Here is an 18,697-nt window from a genome sequence, read left to right as displayed (position 1 = left end):
TGGCACAGACTAAAGTCTTAACACAATCAACGCAAGACACAAGCAAGGCAGCCGGCTGGACTGTCTGTTCAGAGGCCCCACGGCAGACGAAACGTGGCCACCGTCCAAATTTAAACAGCGCCACATCTCTCTCTCCCCTCCCCCCCCGCACTCACACATACTCCACCTGTCCATACAAAAAAAAAGGATACAGAGGAACGTATATGTAACCTTTGTTTTAAATCGTTTTAAAATGTTGTTTAAAACTGCGTAAAAAAAAATCGACAACTTTTTTCACCATCTTCAATTCTGTGACCTGATCAGACTTGAAATCAATCACAAGGTAACGAGAACCAGGCCGATGCCACTGAAGAGTTTGAAGCCTGTAGCCAGCGAGCGTGCTGCCGCTCGGAGAGGGAGAACAGAGAGCGGAGAGGCCCAGCGTTATCAGCAGGGCCGAAACAGCCCTGTTGTCACCGCCCTTGTGTAAGCATGCATGATTTGTTGATCCCATTTTTGTAAAGGGTGTTAAGGGTGAGAACGCGGCTGCTAGGCGTCTGACTTATTAAGAGTATATATTTGCTGAGCAGTAAAAAAATAAAAATAAGGGAATGAAAAACAAATGCTCTTCACAGATGCCCGTATTGTGTAAGAGAGAGCCATAGTGTCTCTCACATGGGTTATGTATTAATCCCCATGTTTACGGTGAAGCAACAGTAAGGACCATAAAACATTCATAAAAACGGTGAAAGGGGGTGACCTTGCTGAGGGCTGTTTTTGCCGCGTCTTTGTTCTCCCCACAGCATTTGAGTTCCTTACAGTGGGAAATGTTTTAAGTTATTTCCCCCCCCCCCTCCAAAAGAAGTATACACAAAAAGAAATCCCGTCGCCGTCTCTCCATAGGCCTTTTTTTAATAAGAAGTTCAGAGGCTGAGCATGAAATGGGAGGCCAACAGAGACCCTTCTCCAGCATTTAACTGTGACTTATTTTAGAGGAAAACGAGGGAGAAAAGAAGAAGGCCATTATAAGATTGGTTAAAAGTAGAGCTTTTGAAGTAGGCTCCGTCGGCGACTAGCGTCCTCCTAGTGTCACTCAGGGAGCCCCAACCAACTCCTTAAAGGATTTCACATCTTTTCAGCATTGTGTAATTAGGTGACATCCAAAGACTACGTGGGGGTGTGGACCCTTATAACAGACGCACATGAAAGCCTACTTATGCAAGTAAAAGATTTATAAATAAATACATAAGCAAGAAAAACAATTCAAACTCAGGGGGCTGGCCGGGGTAAATGCACTATTAGGATGGACAATGTATCACCGTGAGAGGGATTCAAACCTTAGCTTTGACCTTAGCTTTGATTTAAGTTTGTAACTTTAGCCTTCTTACACTCCAAGCTTATGTGAAGGTGAAAGTATTGACAAAAGTCTTAAAAGTGCTAGAAACCCAGATAATTAAAGAGAAAGACTTTGTGCAAACAACAAAGTGTTGCTCCGAAATGTAGCTCCAAAGAGAGAAAGCATAAGAACTGTATTTAGACACTAAAATAGGAGAGCCTGACGGAAATACTGCAGTCATGGAGTTGGGGGCCTGCCAAAACCAAGAAAGAGAGAGGGAGAGGGAAAGAGGGGGAGAGAGAGGGCGAGAGAGAGAGGGGGGCGAGGCAGAGAGAGGGGAGCGAAGGAGAGAGAGAAAATAAAAAGAGAGTTGGTGAGGGGAGTTCGAGACTGCGAAATAAAGACAGTGAGGGAGAGAGTTTTAGAGCATGCCAGCAATGCATAGGGGAATATTATCTTGATTTGAAAACATTTAGTTCCAGCAGATCCTGTACACAGATCTCTGTTCTCACGCAGATGTGCAGGAAAAGGCCGTGCCAGTAGCCGGCCAGCCAATGAACATGGCCGTGCAGGCCATAGGTCCATCCTCCTGTCACTCACATGATTAATGCCTTGACTGCTTCCATGACCTGAGGGGAGGGAAGGAGCTCTGAAAGAAATCGAGGCTGTTTTTTGGAAGTTAAAACCAGGGAAAGCCTTGAACACTGTTGTTAAACAAACAATTGTGAATACAACCGGCCCTGAAATCACTTGGAAGGAAACTGCAAAAGAAGGAGTTTGCATGACAGAACTAAACAAATAAAGCACATACATTACTTAACCCAAAGGAAGCTTAGTTGCTTTTTTGCTATGGTGCAACGGGTACAAGAGGAGAAGTATCAAACACAGAGAGCTATTCTCGTCTCTTGTTTTGCCTGTTTGTAAATTACTGTTGACAGTGCCCCCCCCCCCCCCCCCCCCCCCCCCCCCTGAAAAAAAGCTCAAACCAAAACAAGATGCCTTTTGTTGGCCCTCAGGCGTGTCCCATGTATTCCTTTACCGTGTGATTCTTATCGCTTTTAGGCAGGCAGCAGTTATTCAAATCTCCCCGGCAGGGAGGGAGCGCGGTAGCATTGTGCATGTCCCGAAATCAAAAAATAAAAATTATATAAATATATAAATACCTGACATTGTTTGCTAAATTTAGCTCCTCAGATCAGATAGATGTGTGGACAACCACTGTTGCTTGTCAAGAGGTAGTGGTGGGATGTGGATTGGCTGACGTACCGCCACGGGGTTTAACTCAGGTCTGTTTGATAACCATTAAACCGACTGAACTGATGAGTGCGGAAGTAATCGGAAAGGTTTGCTGTAGCCAAAACACAACGAAATTAGGACTGTATAAACAGCGTGGAAAGAACAATGAAAACACCATTAGGAGTGACATTGAATGGGATTGAAAACGAACACACTTAATAATGTCAAATAAAAAAATGAATGGTTCTGTGTCAGTCCTTGTGTGCAAAAAGCGGTCTTCATGAAAGTAGTACCAATAAATCTGTGAATTTCCACTAGTAGTTTGTTAACCATTGTGGATCTACATCTGAATCATCTTTTCCCGGGACCTGTGAATCACCATTTTCTTCTACTGCAGAGACAACAATACCTCAATTGTTCTTCAAAGACTGTGCTTCAAATATTCTCAATTGGCTAAAAGAGTCGAATTTGAATTTAATTCAGAATGTAAACAGACAAATCCATTTTAGAAGCTTTAAATGTCACCGAAAAAAGAAAGAAAACAACCAAAAACGATCGTGGGATAGCCGTGGCTAACTGGAGGAAAAACAGGAACTGAACGTTTTTGAGTGTGGAGAAAGAAGTGGCTTAGCTGAGGGTGCCCCAAAACTGTGAGGATCTGAAAATATCATCACACATGTTGTCATTCCTGGCAACCAAATGCCCTATTCTTTTCAAGTAGCTGTTGCATGCGGTATTACATGTGAACATTATCCTAAGCTTTTTTGAGGAAACATATTTAATTATGAATTGAAGCCTGTGATGAGCTTCTATTAATAAACAAGACTAGACCTATAGTCCTATGCCATGCTGCGCGAGCGAGGATATACATTTGCCAGCACCCAGAGAAACCTGTTTGAACTCTCTAGTAATCTACTTCAGTTCGGTATTTTCATATCCATGGGTCATCTGAGGAGTTCGTTTTCGTGCGCATTAGTGGTTTGTTTCAATGTGTGGTAGTGTGTTTTTCGTGATATTTTCATAAAAATCATATAAAAAAAAAAAATAGCGTCATTCCATGGACCGTAATAGCTAGCAGATGCAGGATGTTTTCAATGGACTTAAAAAGCCTGTCGACAATTTTTGTCAAACTTCTAACAGTGTCACAAAAATGTCACCAGCAGGGATCTCGGAGTATTCCAGAATAGTCAATAATAAATGCGGCATGAAGTCACGCTATGAGGTCAATTCACACATTGCTTAATGGGGATCAGACAGCTTTCAAGGGTTCGGGAAACGTAGTTATTCCATACATACACACTCACATGTGCATGCACACAGAGTAAGGTCTGGTCGTGTCTGAAACAGCTCTTGAAACACGACCCCCACCCCGGGCCTCGTCCCCTCCCCCAGCTCTTGAACCAAATTAAAACGCTTATGTTTTGTTCTTCTCTCAAAAGCTTTTTTCTCTTTTGGCGAGCCATTTACGGGATCTTTATCCAAAATGCTAGGCATGTCCCGACTTGAACGCTCATCTCGTGCTCATGTTTTGACACTGTGTGTTTGCGTGCACATTTAAGTGTGTGTGTGTGTGTGTGTGTGTGTGTGTGTGTGTGTGTGTGTGTGTGTGTGTGTGTGTGTGTATGTCTGTGTATGCATGCACATATCTAGTAAGTTAGTAGTTAGTTAGTTAGAAATCGGTCATGTTCCAGTTAGTTCTTGCATCTTGCTTGAACGTACTTTGTACGTGTGCGTAAAAATTTAGTGTGTGTGTGTGTGTGTGTGTGTGTGTGTGTGTGTGTGTGTGTGTGTGTGTGTGTGTGTGTGTGTGTGTGTGTGTGTGTGTGTGTGTGTGTGTGTGTGTGTGTGTGTGTGTGTGTGTGTGTGTGTGTGGCTTGGTAAACCCTACAGGATCATCTCTGCTGATACCATCTCGTGTCTTCAGAGGCCCCCTTGGTCTGTCCTGTCACTAGACTAAGGACGGTGATTGCTTGGCGTACCATCCCTTTTTTCCTCAAAGCACCAACCCTGCGTAGCCCAAACTCCCGAAATAATCATTGTCTCGTTCTCTGTTAACGCCAGCATTTCTCCGGCACATTTATTGCCTTAACCAGAGCCTCTTGACAAATGACTGCTAACAAGCTAAGTGTTGTACAAATCATACATAACATTTAAATAATGCAGGAGATGGGGCGGGTGTCAGGATGAAATACAGTGCTTATAACTGGCGTATAATGTGTGTCTTCGCTAAGACGCTCTTTATGAGCCTCGAAGAACAAAAAAAAGAATCGGATCTCCCTCAGACGGATCTCTCCACCATAATACAGGTAATCAGGGAACTTGCTTGGAAAAAAACAAAACTCCCCAAATGGTCAACCACGAGACAATAGGTGATATCAAAGCTATTCAATCCGTCCGCCGAGACAAAGGTGTGCTACTTGACACTGCGATTTGATATCCGTCCAAATTATAAACAGCTCACTTTTTTGTGCGTATGGGGGCCTCCATTGTTCGTGTCATACCAAACGGGGAGAGATAAGCATGCCAACAATACAACTCCTTTTGTCTGCTGCAGAGCCCGGTTTCAAAGCGCCGAGGAGACTTAAAACAACCCCCAGCGTGCCACAGCAGAGCCGGCATGGCTGCCCATGAATGTGGTGAGACAGGCATTTTTTCTCTCCTTTTTTTTTCTATCCAGGTGTAGGTTTCACAAGTGTTGCAGCGAACTAAAGGGTACAAAAAAAATATGTTGCTGAGAAATAGTGGGTTGCCAAGCACACAGAAATTCGTTCCTGCATTTGGAAATATGTCTGCTATATATGCTAATGCATGTACCGCAGATTAGTCATCAAGGGCCATGGCGAGACACAATGGGCCTGATCCGCCTAGTGGCCATTTTGGTTCTCTATGCTAGCTGGGGGAACGCTAGCTTGGGGGAAAGCTATCCGGGGGGAATGCTACATCTACCCAGGTAGCGCTTAGAACCAAGGTAAAACCAAGATGGCCGCTAGAGGACTGTGGCCCATGGGAACATGACGGCTGACAAACAGCATCACATGCCATGCTCCAGTGTAAACAGTACCTGCGATGAGGAAATGATGTGATGCAACTCTCTTGTTTGGTTCATGGTGATGAATGGCCCTATGTTCTATGACAGGACCGCGGCGGGAATATTTACGGCGCTGATGAGATGCACATGGCCGAGTGATCTGCCGTGTGATGTCGATTCCCACCCCCTGGATCAACTACAGGCACTCTTCGCAGTTATATTCTTAGATCCAACACAATGAGAGAGAGACAGAGAGAGAGAGAGAGAGAGAGAGAGAGAGAGAGAGAGAGAGAGAGAGAGAGAGAGAGAGAGAGAGAGAGAGGGGGAAATACTGGAGGAAGCAACAAGCAAGCACCCTTTCTCAGAAGAAGGCCTCAATGAAATATTCCACAAATGCTATATTTCCTACTTGTCTTTTATTAAAACAATGTTGAAACAGCCTATTAGCCAGAACACAGTGTTTCACAATGTTTTGGCAAGAATACTTATGCTGCCTTTTCTCAATGCTAGTCGTAGTTGAACAACTCCCCCTGTATATTTACCTAACGATCATAAATTTAGGAATATCCTATCCAAGAACAACTCTCTAGATTTCAATGTAATTTCATTAAGCTAATGTGATGACTGCTGTGTTTACTTTGCATAAAAATGAATCCAATACTAATGAATAATGCATTTGTTTAGTAAAGTGCTTTTCAAACTAATTAATACAAATGTTTACAATAATCTACAGTTGGCTCTTGTTGAGCTGGCGCCACACATGCAATGGTGCATTCACTGACCTTTGAGACCCAATGGCCTTTTGAGAGTACCCCTGTTTTTTAAGGAGCTAGGGGTCTGCAAAGTCCAACCCTGGGAAGGGATTTTATGGCAGAATTGAACTTGACCCTTGACCAGAGAGCCTGGGGGGTTTGGGGGAGCAAGGCAGAAGAGACTGACAGGGCAGCAAGCGTAGAGAGCTGTAGATAGGTGGGGGTCAGGGATGGTGGTTAGGAGGGTGGGAAAACGATCAAAGCTTGGAAGGTAATAGTGGCAAAAGCCTGTCCCGTAACGCGGTGAGGCATTGACCTGTGACCTCCTTCCCCTCTGAGGGCCACAGGGAGAGCTCAAAAATGCAAAGGAGGGAATGACAGACTGGTTGAAGCCTTGTCACATTTATAAACACAAGATAACCAGTGTTTAGAAAACCAACTGCTGTCAGGATTCCACTGGAATTCCGTGTGTGGTATCCATGTTCGTGCTATCCCAACATGCTATTGAGTTTTTCCAACTACAGTGCCATCAATAGTGATTGGAATCCAAGATTCAGCTTGGCGATGACGTACATTCTTCCTTTTAAGTGTAAGACAACCCGCTGTTTTAACTGGAACTCGAACACACCAAGAATAAAAAAAGAAAATTTTAGAGTTCTATGAAACAGTGGGGCATCAGCATGTTATCTCATGCTCACTCACCGATTACGATACTTTTTTAGTATTAATCATTGTGTATGAGCGTTATAATGAGTGATTCTGTCTATCAAAAGCTTCACACACTACATTGTTATACTATGTGTCGTGGAAGGCTGACCCTATCTCGGACACAAATATCACAAAATCAATTGTTGCTACGAATAAACTTTATCATCCACACACAGCGTGGCATTATACTAAAAGTGTCCTGGAAGCCTAACCCTCTCTTTGACGCCAGAATCACCTCAACCACTGCCCAGACAGAGCTCCCCACAACCACACAAAGCTCGCTGCCCACTTCCCTTCGCTTGTGACGCTGAAGAATAAACTTAAAAGTTGTTTGACGTCATGAAAAGAACGCTACCTGCTTTCGGAGCAGGGTCTAACATTCACAAACTGTTGGCCGGGAATTTCTTTCTCTAAATGAAGGCCTTATTTCGGTATATCGCTTAGGTTGAAGATCACAACCCACCGACACACAAGAGCAGAGACCCTTATTTATCCTCTGCAGTCACACTGATGAGATTCTATCAAGAGTACAGAGTTACAAAGGCCACCCAATCCTGTTTGTGGCTTTCAAAAGGATGTTTGGCAGAGGGGTTTGAATGGTGTGACCACCAGAGGAGCAAGGACAGTGCGGGGTCAGGTTCTTGTCCCCCGTAAGACCGCTCACCCGTGTCACACCTGTCCTCTTAAGGTTCAAATCAGCGCACACCCGAGTAGCAGCGGCCTGGGAGTTTTTCTAAGAGCAGCAGCGCGTGAGACGTTTCAAATAACCAGTTGCAACAGCTCGTAAATTTGTCACGGCGAATGTTGGGCCTCGCCTCGCGCCGTCTTTAACACCTTTCATGCACCTGTTCGCCAGGGCCCCAGTTCGGGTTAGCGGGGGCCAGCTAGTGAGTGATAATAGCCACTTGCTGCTAAGGCTACAAATCGTTCTCTGAAAACGACAACTTAGTAGAAAAAACAACAGCTGACGGGACATCAAAGAAGAGGAAGGCATTGGAGACAAATGAGTTTGGGTGCTTACTCAGCAACTCGTCTGCCAACTTCTCACTAAGAATACCTGGCTGTTGATATTTAGGGAATAGCAGGTGGTGAGTAACTTTCATGGATTTGCATGAGTAATATGTGACTCAGAAAGTGTTCGGAGATAATTGTTTTCTTTTTGATCCTTTGTATAAAAACAAACACATACATAGTTATTGTAGTATTCATCGTTGCCTTGGTCTTGCTTTCTGGGTTGTGTCAGCATATGCAATTGCAATCACAATTTGGCGAGTCTACGTATTTGTCCAATTTTTTCTCATTCGTGATGTTGTGGTATGAAGTACTATTTGGTGCCATAAATATATTACTGATTCAAGGTGTTGTTTGCCAAAGCCACTTCTAGAACCTTAAAACTTCAGCTGTATTCGAAACAAATACGGCCCTGCCCAACACCCTCACTCACAACGAGTAAAGCGCTCCCCGGCTCTCTTTACAGAAAATTCTACTGTCCTCCTGGTATCTTCTGTTCTGTTCATCATAACATCCCATATGCCAATCAAGGCTACAAGCCTGATACTTTTCTGAAAATAAATTGTGAAACAAGTTCAGAAATATCTCGCCAATAAAAACGGTCACGTTTGCTGAAAGTTTAAAAGTGTGTCTGTATAAAGCACCCCCGATAACACTTACCCAATAGACAAACGTAGCACAACAGTGACCATCAATATACGCAGGCGTGAATCATCAACAACAACAACTAATAGTGTGTTTCCACTATGCCCTCCATTATAATGCTCTGGGGGTGCGTGCTTTTGATTTACATTCATGAATACGAGTGTATCAAGTTCCCACTGAGGTGTAACTGTGTTCCCTGCCAAGGATAAATAACATTTCTCTTGGAGGTTAGTTAGTTACTCAGATTCACTTCTTGTCTACAAAGGATGCATAGCATTTGACTAGTCTTTAAATGCACTTTCAAACGCATGTTTCGTTCTATCTTGTACTTCAGGTGTAAAGCACAAGATAGGAGAGTTAGCTAGGTCAGTAAGAACATTCTTTCTTTCTCTTTCTTTCTTAACTGTCACAGAATAGGTGTGGCAAACTAGTGAGCTTCTTCAGGAAGCAGTCTTTCCTATAACAAGATTCCAACATGCTTTGCATTCCTAAATCCTCTTTGTCTCTACGATTTTCCCAGAGCGTGGCATTCAATTTGTCAAGTGCAATGTTTCTTTGAATTAATGTCTCAATCTTTCCATAAGCCAAACATATTTGGATTTGAAGTATTAGATGACTCTCGCACTGAACCATGGCAGCCTGTCGACTGGTTTCCAGGAAACCAACAGGTCAAGATTTGAAGATAGCATGTGCTAAAGCAAATAGGTCAGAGGACATAGACATTCTCTTCGTAGGCGAATCCGATGAATAGCTGCTTCAGTGCAACACTGAGCAGACTATCTGTGGTTTGCACCGTATGAACCAGGATGTGACATAGGGCAGGGCTGTGCCATTTTTGAGTAACAGATGTGTTCTTGATTTATTAATGTGTTGGCTGTCTGTCTGGCCAGCCATGAAGAATAAAAGTGTTGTAAAATTGTTAAATAACAGCACTGTTGAAGGAAATAACACAACCGCTCTTGTTAATAGATGTTTTCAACATGTACAACATGCCCACAGTTAAGTACAGCAACGTGCCATTTAGCTTACATCTTATCGTTAATATCAAACGAAATGCCATCGTCAATACAACCGAGTGATATCAGTTGATGATTAATTGGTATTCAATCCATGGTTAAGCTTATCAGTCTCTTACAGTTCATGGCCATTAAAAAATATTTTCCAGAAGTAGAATATGCAACAAGATGTGAAGCATTACTAGACAAACAAACAAAGAATCTCAAAACCAGGTAAGATTATGGTGCGAATGTGTGTATTAGTGTTGCACGATACCAAAATTATGACTTCGATACGATACCTGCCCGAAAAAACCTTGATACTCGATACTGAACCGATACCACGATGAAAAATCTAAAATATCTGGAAAAGAGATGAATAATGGTCCAGCTCGGTCTCACTATGGTTTAACTTTCAGCAACTTGGTCCTTTCCTGCTTGTTGAGCAAATTAAACTGTCAAACTGTAATCCGACAACGCGGTTATATGCTATAGACCCTAGATTATCTGTGGTATAAAGGCTTGGACGAATTTCCAATTCTAAATATGCATAACGTTAGCTCTCTAGCTCTCTGCGGAATATAAGAGGTGTGTAGTCCGCTTTAATCGACACGTATACATTTATTCAGATTGGTTTGGGGTGGGTGCGGCTACTCTTGCGGCTACTCTTTAACTTAGAGAGATGGCATCAGCAGCTGCAGTAGTTCTCAATTGGTCCGTCTGTACTTTTATGCACACCGAACTAGACCGCTGTCAAGGGAAGTGGATTTTTTGCCAGATTCACATCTTTCTTAGCACTCTGCAAGTAGTCCGGTAACTTATCGACCCAAGCGTGTCCGGTTGCTAATTGACGTCAACGACTTCGGCAGACTATTTCTGTGCTGATCAACACTACGAATGGTAATTGTAAAAGACGTGTGAAGATATTATTTTGTTTTGGCAAGAAGCCGTGTAATAAGCGGGATGATGCATAAAACATCGCAGATCATCATCGAAAACAATACCCTTCAGGGCGAAGCAAGACCCGGTTCGCCCTGTCGGGGCTTATTTTCCGGCGTTCTGTACAACATTATCCCTTACATATATCACATAAGTCCAGACCAAAATAACGGTTGTGCGGGAGAGAAATACAGAAGTACACTTACCACTTTGGTAAAAGCCATATATACAGTACATTCGTATTGCATGATAGGAATAGATCTATTCCGATTAGAAATCGAATTTGAGTGTCGATAGCCGCGTTTCGTGGACACTTCTGATCCTTTATTTACAATAACTCCATATTTCACCTGTCCCGTCATTTTTCTCCAAGAAAATTATTGATACTAAAAACTTTGCGTATCGTATCGCTTTTTGCATGAGGGTATTGTGATACCTTTTTAGTATCGGTATAATGGCAACACTAGTGTTTACACGCATGTTTATCTGTGTGTGTGTTCATACATATGGGGGCCTTCTTACCTTTGAAGAAGCCCTTGACTCTCAGGTAGCCCACGCTAAGTCGGAGCACGGACAGTTTGTCCAGGCGCGTACGGATGTCCTCGGAGAAGGGCAGCAGATCGGTCAGGCGATCCAGCTCCCCGTTCAGCCGATCCCTGTGGCGCTTGGAAGGGTTCGACTTGATGACCCCATCCACTCCAGGGAGCTTCTTGCTGCAGGGGAGTAAAAGGGTCAAACATGATGAGTGTATGATAATAATGGATATTCCATCGGCATGTCTTAGAATGTTGGTGTTGTTGACAGGCAGCAGCACACCAAACAGTAGTGCAGATGTATTTTGTTATTATATATTATATTATTGGTGCGCAACAAATATCGGAAGGGATGCACTGATTCCACTTTTTCTCAGACCAAACTCTTTCGTAGAACTCTCAACCCAAATTGTTTTTTTTTAAATCTAATGTGTTATACATTATATATTATGTGTTATAGTGTGATATCGCCAACGGCAACTTTGTGATACTTTTTTAGTACTGTTGTTGTGTAATAATGAGTGTTGTTTATGAAATGCACCACACACTGTAGAGACACACTGTAGTGATATAGATGCCAGGGAATCCTTACCCTTTGGTCGGTATTAAATAAATCCCTGCACCGCAGCCAACTGAATTGTAGGGGCCGATGCCGATACGATCAAATATTACCAATATATACATACATTGGCCGATATTCAAAATAGAAATATAGCGGCCGTTAATTCAATATAAAAATATTGTGGTATCCTGGAGGACAGCAGCTCCTTGGGATTTGCTGCTCAACCTCCAGCAATTCTTTGGTACATGATGTTAAACTGTTAGCGTCGGGATGTTTGTGGATGTGCTCAGTTAAAGCACTTCGACTTTAACTCAGTTAAAGCACTTTAACTGAGCACAGCATCACAACCACCACGCTAAACGATTTATAAAGAGGTTACTAATTTATCAATTTAAAGTTCCCATAACGCCTCATATTGGCAAAGATATACGTAAACGCACTTAAACGGCTCTTATTTAGCACATACATTTCTGAAATAGCGTTTAAGCACCTCTAGAAGCGTGAACGCACCTCTGATATACCTAACTTTTAAATGTGTTAAACTAACGATTTATTGTTTTACCAGCGCAAGCCATCGTTTGTTCCAAATAGCACTGCATTATCTGTGTTTACGGTATCTGTGACATGGTATCTGTGACCAATCACATCGTCTCTTGCGGCTGCCGTGTTCGCAACTAAGGTTTAGAAATGGGCTTGCTCTTGCTGGCCAGCTAACTTTCAAAGGTTGACTGGAATAAAAAGGATGTACGGCGATTTCTAAAATCGAAAAAAAAGCAAGCATCCTCCTGCTGAGGATAGCAACAGATCTTGACTGCAAAGTGAGCACAAAAAACAACAACAAGTAGAGTAAAGCACAAACTTTAAAAATCCTCTTTTCCTAATTTCAAACGTTGATTTGCAGACAGCGGTGAGGCAGACAGTGATGCAGGAAGCACAGAGAACAAAGACAGGGATAGGAGAGACAGGGAGAGGAGAGACAGGGACAGGAGAGACAGGGAAAGGAGGCACAGAGAGGAGAGACAGGGACGTACAGAGAGGAGAGACAGGGAGAGGTGAGACAGGGACAGGAGGTACAGAGAGGAGAGACAGGGAGAGGAGAGACAGGGAGAGGAGAGACAGGGAGAGGAGGGACAGGGACAGGAGGTACAGAGAGGAGAGACAGGGAGAGGAGAGACAGGGACAGGTGAGACAGGGACAGTCGAGAGTCAGAGAGAAGAGGATCAGAGGGAGGGCAAACGGAGGAGCAGAAAGAGGAGGACCAGAGGGGACAAACAGAGAGAGGAGACAGAAAGAGGAGGACCAGATGGGACAAACAGAGAGAGGAGACAGAAAGAGGACAAAAAGAGAGGACAAACGGAGCTGACGCCACCAACTGCTCGCAATTTGTAAACAACTGCTGTTCCTATTTTTTATACTATATACAGACATATCAAAATGTTCAGCTTCTTCTACTCTTGCTCAGATTTAAATAGCTAAGCGATGTGATTTATTAAACTTTGAGCTTTGGTAATTTGTTAGAGAGTCATGGCCATAGACATTCTTGCGTAATGTTCATAATTCCATCTAAATGCAATTTGTAATTTCATATTTTGTACTACTACTGGTTGGATAAACTACATTTTACAAAAAACTAACAATTATTTGGTAAATACGTTTTTTCTAAGCGGTATTTTGTGGTGTGCCTTTCCTGCATTGTTTATCCACCTCTTAAATATATGAGCTGGGCGCTATGGCCAACCAATAATAATCAGGATTAGTTTTACCAAATAACTCAACGACGATTTTGCTGCAGAAAAAACTGAGGAAAATAGCATGAACAGTTGTAATTCAAACACATCTTCATTGGCCATGCAGTGCTTCCCAGTTGAATGAATTCACTGATGTGCACACGTCAGTGGAATTGGGTGCTGCAGAAGTACACAAAGCAATTCAACCATATAATGATGGTGCTCTCTGACAAAGAATAGGATATCGATTACCAAATTAGACATATTGACAAATTCAATGTAGTTGAGTTCAACAACTGAAATAGCCCATGCAAGAGTCGACACAGCAACATGCAAATGAGGTCACTGGAGCTAAACAATTATTTTTACTTTTGCATTTTTTGTATTTTATATTTTATATTTTTTCAGTATCTTTTGTTGAAACGAGATGCACAGGGCATGTGGAGTGACACAATCAACTCTCCCTAAATCCTTGGTGAATGCAAAACAGGATGACCTTTTTAAACAGTAAAAAAAAACGACGTAAGCAACCAATGAGTTCAGGTCGACGAACCGGCCTTTCCAGAGCGAGATTATCTGCTGTCGAGCATCTTTGTATGACACACACACAACCACAAATACACACACACACACACACACACACACACACACACACACACACACACACACACACACACACACACACACACGATCACACACACACACACACACACACACACACACACACACACACACACACACACACACACACACACACACACACACACACACACACACACACACACACACTAGACACCATAAAATGTAAAATACAGTTCAGCTTAGGCTGCATAGACGGCTGTCTCCTAAAGTGACTAATATAACACTGCAGGCTGGGTGAGTAATTCGCCATGGTCATCCAGCTACGATATACAAGTCAGACAAGAAAGCGGAAGGAGAAGAAATAAAATTAACCCCAGGCCAAAACACTCATGCATTGCTCACTTTATTTAAGGGACGAACAGCGTAGACGGTCCGTTATTGTGGAGCAGCTGTTAGCAAATAAGCAACACCGTTCTGTAACCAGAGACTGTAGGTCACGGGTTACCTTTTACTGGAGTTTCAACACGTATACCAGGGACTCATCGATCAGAAAAATCCCCGTTCCACGGCATATCGCTAGACTAACACAAACACAGAATGTTACCTCTATTACGTTACCAACTTGAGCAACAATATCTATGTGGGAGGTCAATGTAAAAGTTACATGAGAAGTTTTCTGAAGACCACATAGACCTAAATCTTAATGAGCTATTTTTGCACTGTGTAAGTGGAAGTCTGAATAGTCATCGGGCCAGTTGTCTCTGGCCGGGGGAACTCCAGCTTTGCATTTCCCATCAAGGAAGCAACAGAGTTTCAATGGAACTAAGTTGAGAGACCACCCACACAGATGGCCAAAATGTTTTAATATACGGTCCCTGAAGGAGACACATGTCATTAGTCCCAAATCAGCCACACATGTTGAACATCAAGCCATGCCAAGACGCGGAACCGTGGAAGAGTTGAAAGAGTTAACGTCCATCCTAACGCACAGGATGCAAACTGTACACCTGCTGTAGAAGAAGCCAAGACAAACCAAATGTCTGACCAACAGGGCCAAACTACGGCAACCCTTGCTGACGGCCGGATCAATGTGCTTTGGCCAATGGGGAGGATAGAAGTAACCAATCAGGGTGCTGCCAGAGATTCTGTCTGAAGATACTAAAGTCTAAAGTCTAAGGCCCTTTAATCTAGACTTGATTAGCTTGCTAGGGTAAATATGCCATTTCTGAAGTCATATAATAAACAAATGCCCATATTATTCTTTGTGACAACAGGAACAATACACCAATTCAAGCTAATTTTTACCTAACTGATATAGACTCCTCTCAGTGCAATACTTGTGTTAGAATGCCACGCTAAAGCCAGTACAGGCCTGCACACATTTGACTGGATTTTGTAAGTAGGCATAGCTTTTCGTCATTGAGATGAGGCAATCAGTCTTAAGGCAAGAGACAGAGGGCTTAAGTTCTCTTAGTCAAACATTAACTTTAGGAGCAGGGCCTATGTGCTTCTTGAAAACCGAAGTATTTTCGCTTGAAGAAGGCAAACTCTGTTAACTTTGACTCATAACAAAAAGTGTGGCTGATGAAAGGCAATTCCCCCCCACCCCGTTTTCGTCCCCATTGAATAGTCTGAGGGGGAAGGCAGCCATAACTCAATTGCCGGGCCTCCGACCCAAGCAGTACCTTCCCAGAAATGGAACAGGACTGACCTCACTTTTAAGAAATGCCTTGCAGAAACAAAAGCCAGTATTCAGAACCATTTTTTCCACCTTGCCTCGCAGTGGATCACACAGCAGAGCAGAAAACATTGACATTCTTTTTGTGGAGAATAAATTAAAAAAGAGAGAGAGAAGTGGGAGAGGAGAGGCGGTGTGTTTGTGTGTGTATGTGTGTGTGTGTGTGTGTGTGTGTGTGTGTGTGTGTGTGTGTGTGTGTGTGTGTGTGTGTGTGTGTGTGTGTGTGTGTGTGTGTGTGTGTGTGTGTGTGTGTGTGTGTGTGTGTGGGGGGGGGGGGTTGTGAGTGAGTGGGTGTGGGGGGTGAATGGGTTCGGGTCATCCATCTATATTTTTCGCTTTTTCACATCCTCTCTCCTTTTCTTCTTATTTTTCTTCTCTCTCTCGCTGGGTTGGCCTATTAAAGTGCAAGGTGATAAGAGGACCGAACTCAGAGACCCCAGCCTCAGACTTCAAGAAGGGCTCATATTGCAGTACTCTGTCTGCTGTAATGGCACTGGCATGCTTTTGTCTACTCTGAAGTGGGCGGGGCTTCAAACACAGAAACTACACAGTTTTACAGGGTCTCATTGTAGGTTTGAAAGAATACAAGAAACAGGCTCATGACCCACAGCCTTTATCCATACGCGGGTTGAGGGCCATCGACTGGGGTTTGCCTACTACTTCCTCTCGATTGGACCCACAAAATCTTTGTTTATAAAATCGAATCTGAGTTCTGCCGAGACCAGAACTCAGATTAAAGTGCCCTTCTCTGTACTTTCAGGTTTGACACATTGAACAGAGACGCAATGGGCAACCGTACGGCCAGCAAAGTGTTACGGTTTTATGATTCAAATTTTTCCACATTTAAGTGTTTTGTGTGTCATTTTTTGCAGATGTACACATTGTTCAGGTTCTATAACCAAATTTAAAATACAGGAGGTAAAAGACATGCAATTGATGTTGATTGTTAGGCCTCCATGTAGATGAGACAACTAGAAGAACAATGGGCCACTATGTTATTTTACACTGAGTTTGTTTTGGCTTTTTGCCTTGCCTGTATCAGCAAGTCTGTGTGTGTGTGTGTGTGTGTGTGTGTGTGTGTGTGTGTGTGTGTGTGTGTGTGTGTGTGTGTGTGTGTGTGTGTGTGTGTGTGTGTGTGTGTGTGTGTGTGTGTGTGTGTGTGTGTGTGTGTGTGTGTGCGTGCGTGCGTGCGTGTGTGTGTGTGTGTGTGTGCGCGCCTGTGTCTTCTAACTATAGACAATAATAATTTTAAATTACTGGCCAATAATATGGTTAACATTATTTAGGCATATAAGGCTAATCTGAACTCATTATGTGTACTAAAATAGGGTCAGTATCATCCTATTACTTTCCATAGTCTAACACATAACACATACTCTAATTATATATCTTTAATAAAAATACATGATATAAACACACACACACACACACCTTGCCGCAAGTTCCCTCCCTGCAGGTCATTTAATGAGCCCTCTGTAATAATTACACCATATATTCACCGAGAATATTCAGTGAGTAACCATAGCAGCATAAAGATCTGAAACTGATATTCAACAGCTTTCTCCAGAACGCCCTAACAACTTTACAACGCTGCTGTGTTTCGGATCACATATGACTCAAATAATAACAGAAGTGTTACTGCATACTTCATTAACAGTTTAATTTATTAATATTGGATTTCGAAAGCTACTAAAAGGCGCAGGGGATAGAATATGGAAAGACACGTAGGGCAAAACCAAATTTGGACGATAGAGAACTCCCTTGGAATGCCCTCTATGTAGTGACCACAGCCCTTAACGTTTGGTCTCAATGGTGCCTTTGTGCAGCCAAGCCCAGATGGCGATCCAGGAAACATCAGCCCTGGCTCTACAGTCCCAAATCTTCATAAAAAAGAAAGTCTGCGCACAGGCCACCTTTTTTTATTTTTGGTTTTATATTGGGAGTGTAGCATTTGCATTTGACTGCACGATAGCTGGAAATATATATATATATATATATATATATATATATATATATATATATATATATATATATATATATATATATATATATATAACTTTTTACGGTCGTGCAAGGTTGACGGTTTAAAATGAACCACGGAGTAGTTGACCTTTTTACACTCGGGTGCACAGGGTTGCAATATGAACACCCACGGAAAAAAAAAGTCCAGGCCAAATATATAAAACCTGTGTCAATAGTTAGGAAGAGGACTTTTCGAAAGTTTAAAAGTTGTTTTTTCGATAACCCCGGGTCTTATACGTATCATCACTCTGTGTAAAACTGAGGCTGCCTAAGAATAAGGAGGGAAAAAAAGCATAGGAAAGGCGCAGAAGTGTTCCCATAATGCGCAGAGCGCTGCGTATCAGATTACAATAACATACTTGGAGCCAGCGAGCCCCCGCCTCCCCCGCCCTCTTGTGAGCATCGCGTGAGAGCGCAGCCGACTCTCCAACTTGATTGTGATTAATGCAAGAGTACTATTTCCATGCCAGACCAAAACTATACACGAAGAGAAATTCTTAAGGTAACCCGAGAAAAACCGAGGGGCCAGAAACGGTCTGCTCGGGCGCTCAGGAAACTCCTCGAGAGAAAGACAAGAGGCTTTTGACTCAAGCACTGGAAAATAGAGAAAGGACTTTTACCAAACCAATTTTGTAAATACTTTGAGTTTGTAAAGACGTGTACAAGCTTAGTATGGCTGAAAGCCTGTGGCCATAGAAAGCACTTTTTTTTCGTTTTGTTGCGTTTTTTCTAATCACAGCCCAAAGCCCTGCGTTCTGAATAATAATATTTTCATAATTGTATTTAGCATATTTATAATCTTAGCAGAGAGGATTGCAATGCACTTGTTTTCGCACGATCCATTGTGTTATTCACTAATATTACCACTATAAACTAGATATAGGCTATTGTTGGATATTCATAA

At 42.7% G+C, this 18,697-nt stretch overlaps 1 protein-coding gene across 1 annotated transcript in view; it reads right to left on the bottom strand.

Annotated features, from left to right (window-relative positions):
- Positions 1 to 18,697, bottom strand: part of LOC130373762 (uncharacterized) — a 43,409-nt gene that overhangs the window by 24,030 nt on the left and 682 nt on the right. The window contains exon 2 of the mRNA XM_056580395.1: positions 11,152 to 11,342. Coding sequence (XP_056436370.1) covers positions 11,152 to 11,342 — 191 coding nt within the window. The remainder of the gene's footprint in view (positions 1 to 11,151; positions 11,343 to 18,697) is intronic.

This window comes from Gadus chalcogrammus, chromosome 20 (genome assembly GCF_026213295.1).
Source record: "Gadus chalcogrammus isolate NIFS_2021 chromosome 20, NIFS_Gcha_1.0, whole genome shotgun sequence".
Classification (NCBI taxonomy): Eukaryota; Metazoa; Chordata; class Actinopteri; order Gadiformes; family Gadidae; genus Gadus; species Gadus chalcogrammus.
The sequence above is the reverse complement of the archived record's forward strand: the minus strand, read 5'-3'. Positions and strand labels throughout refer to the sequence as shown.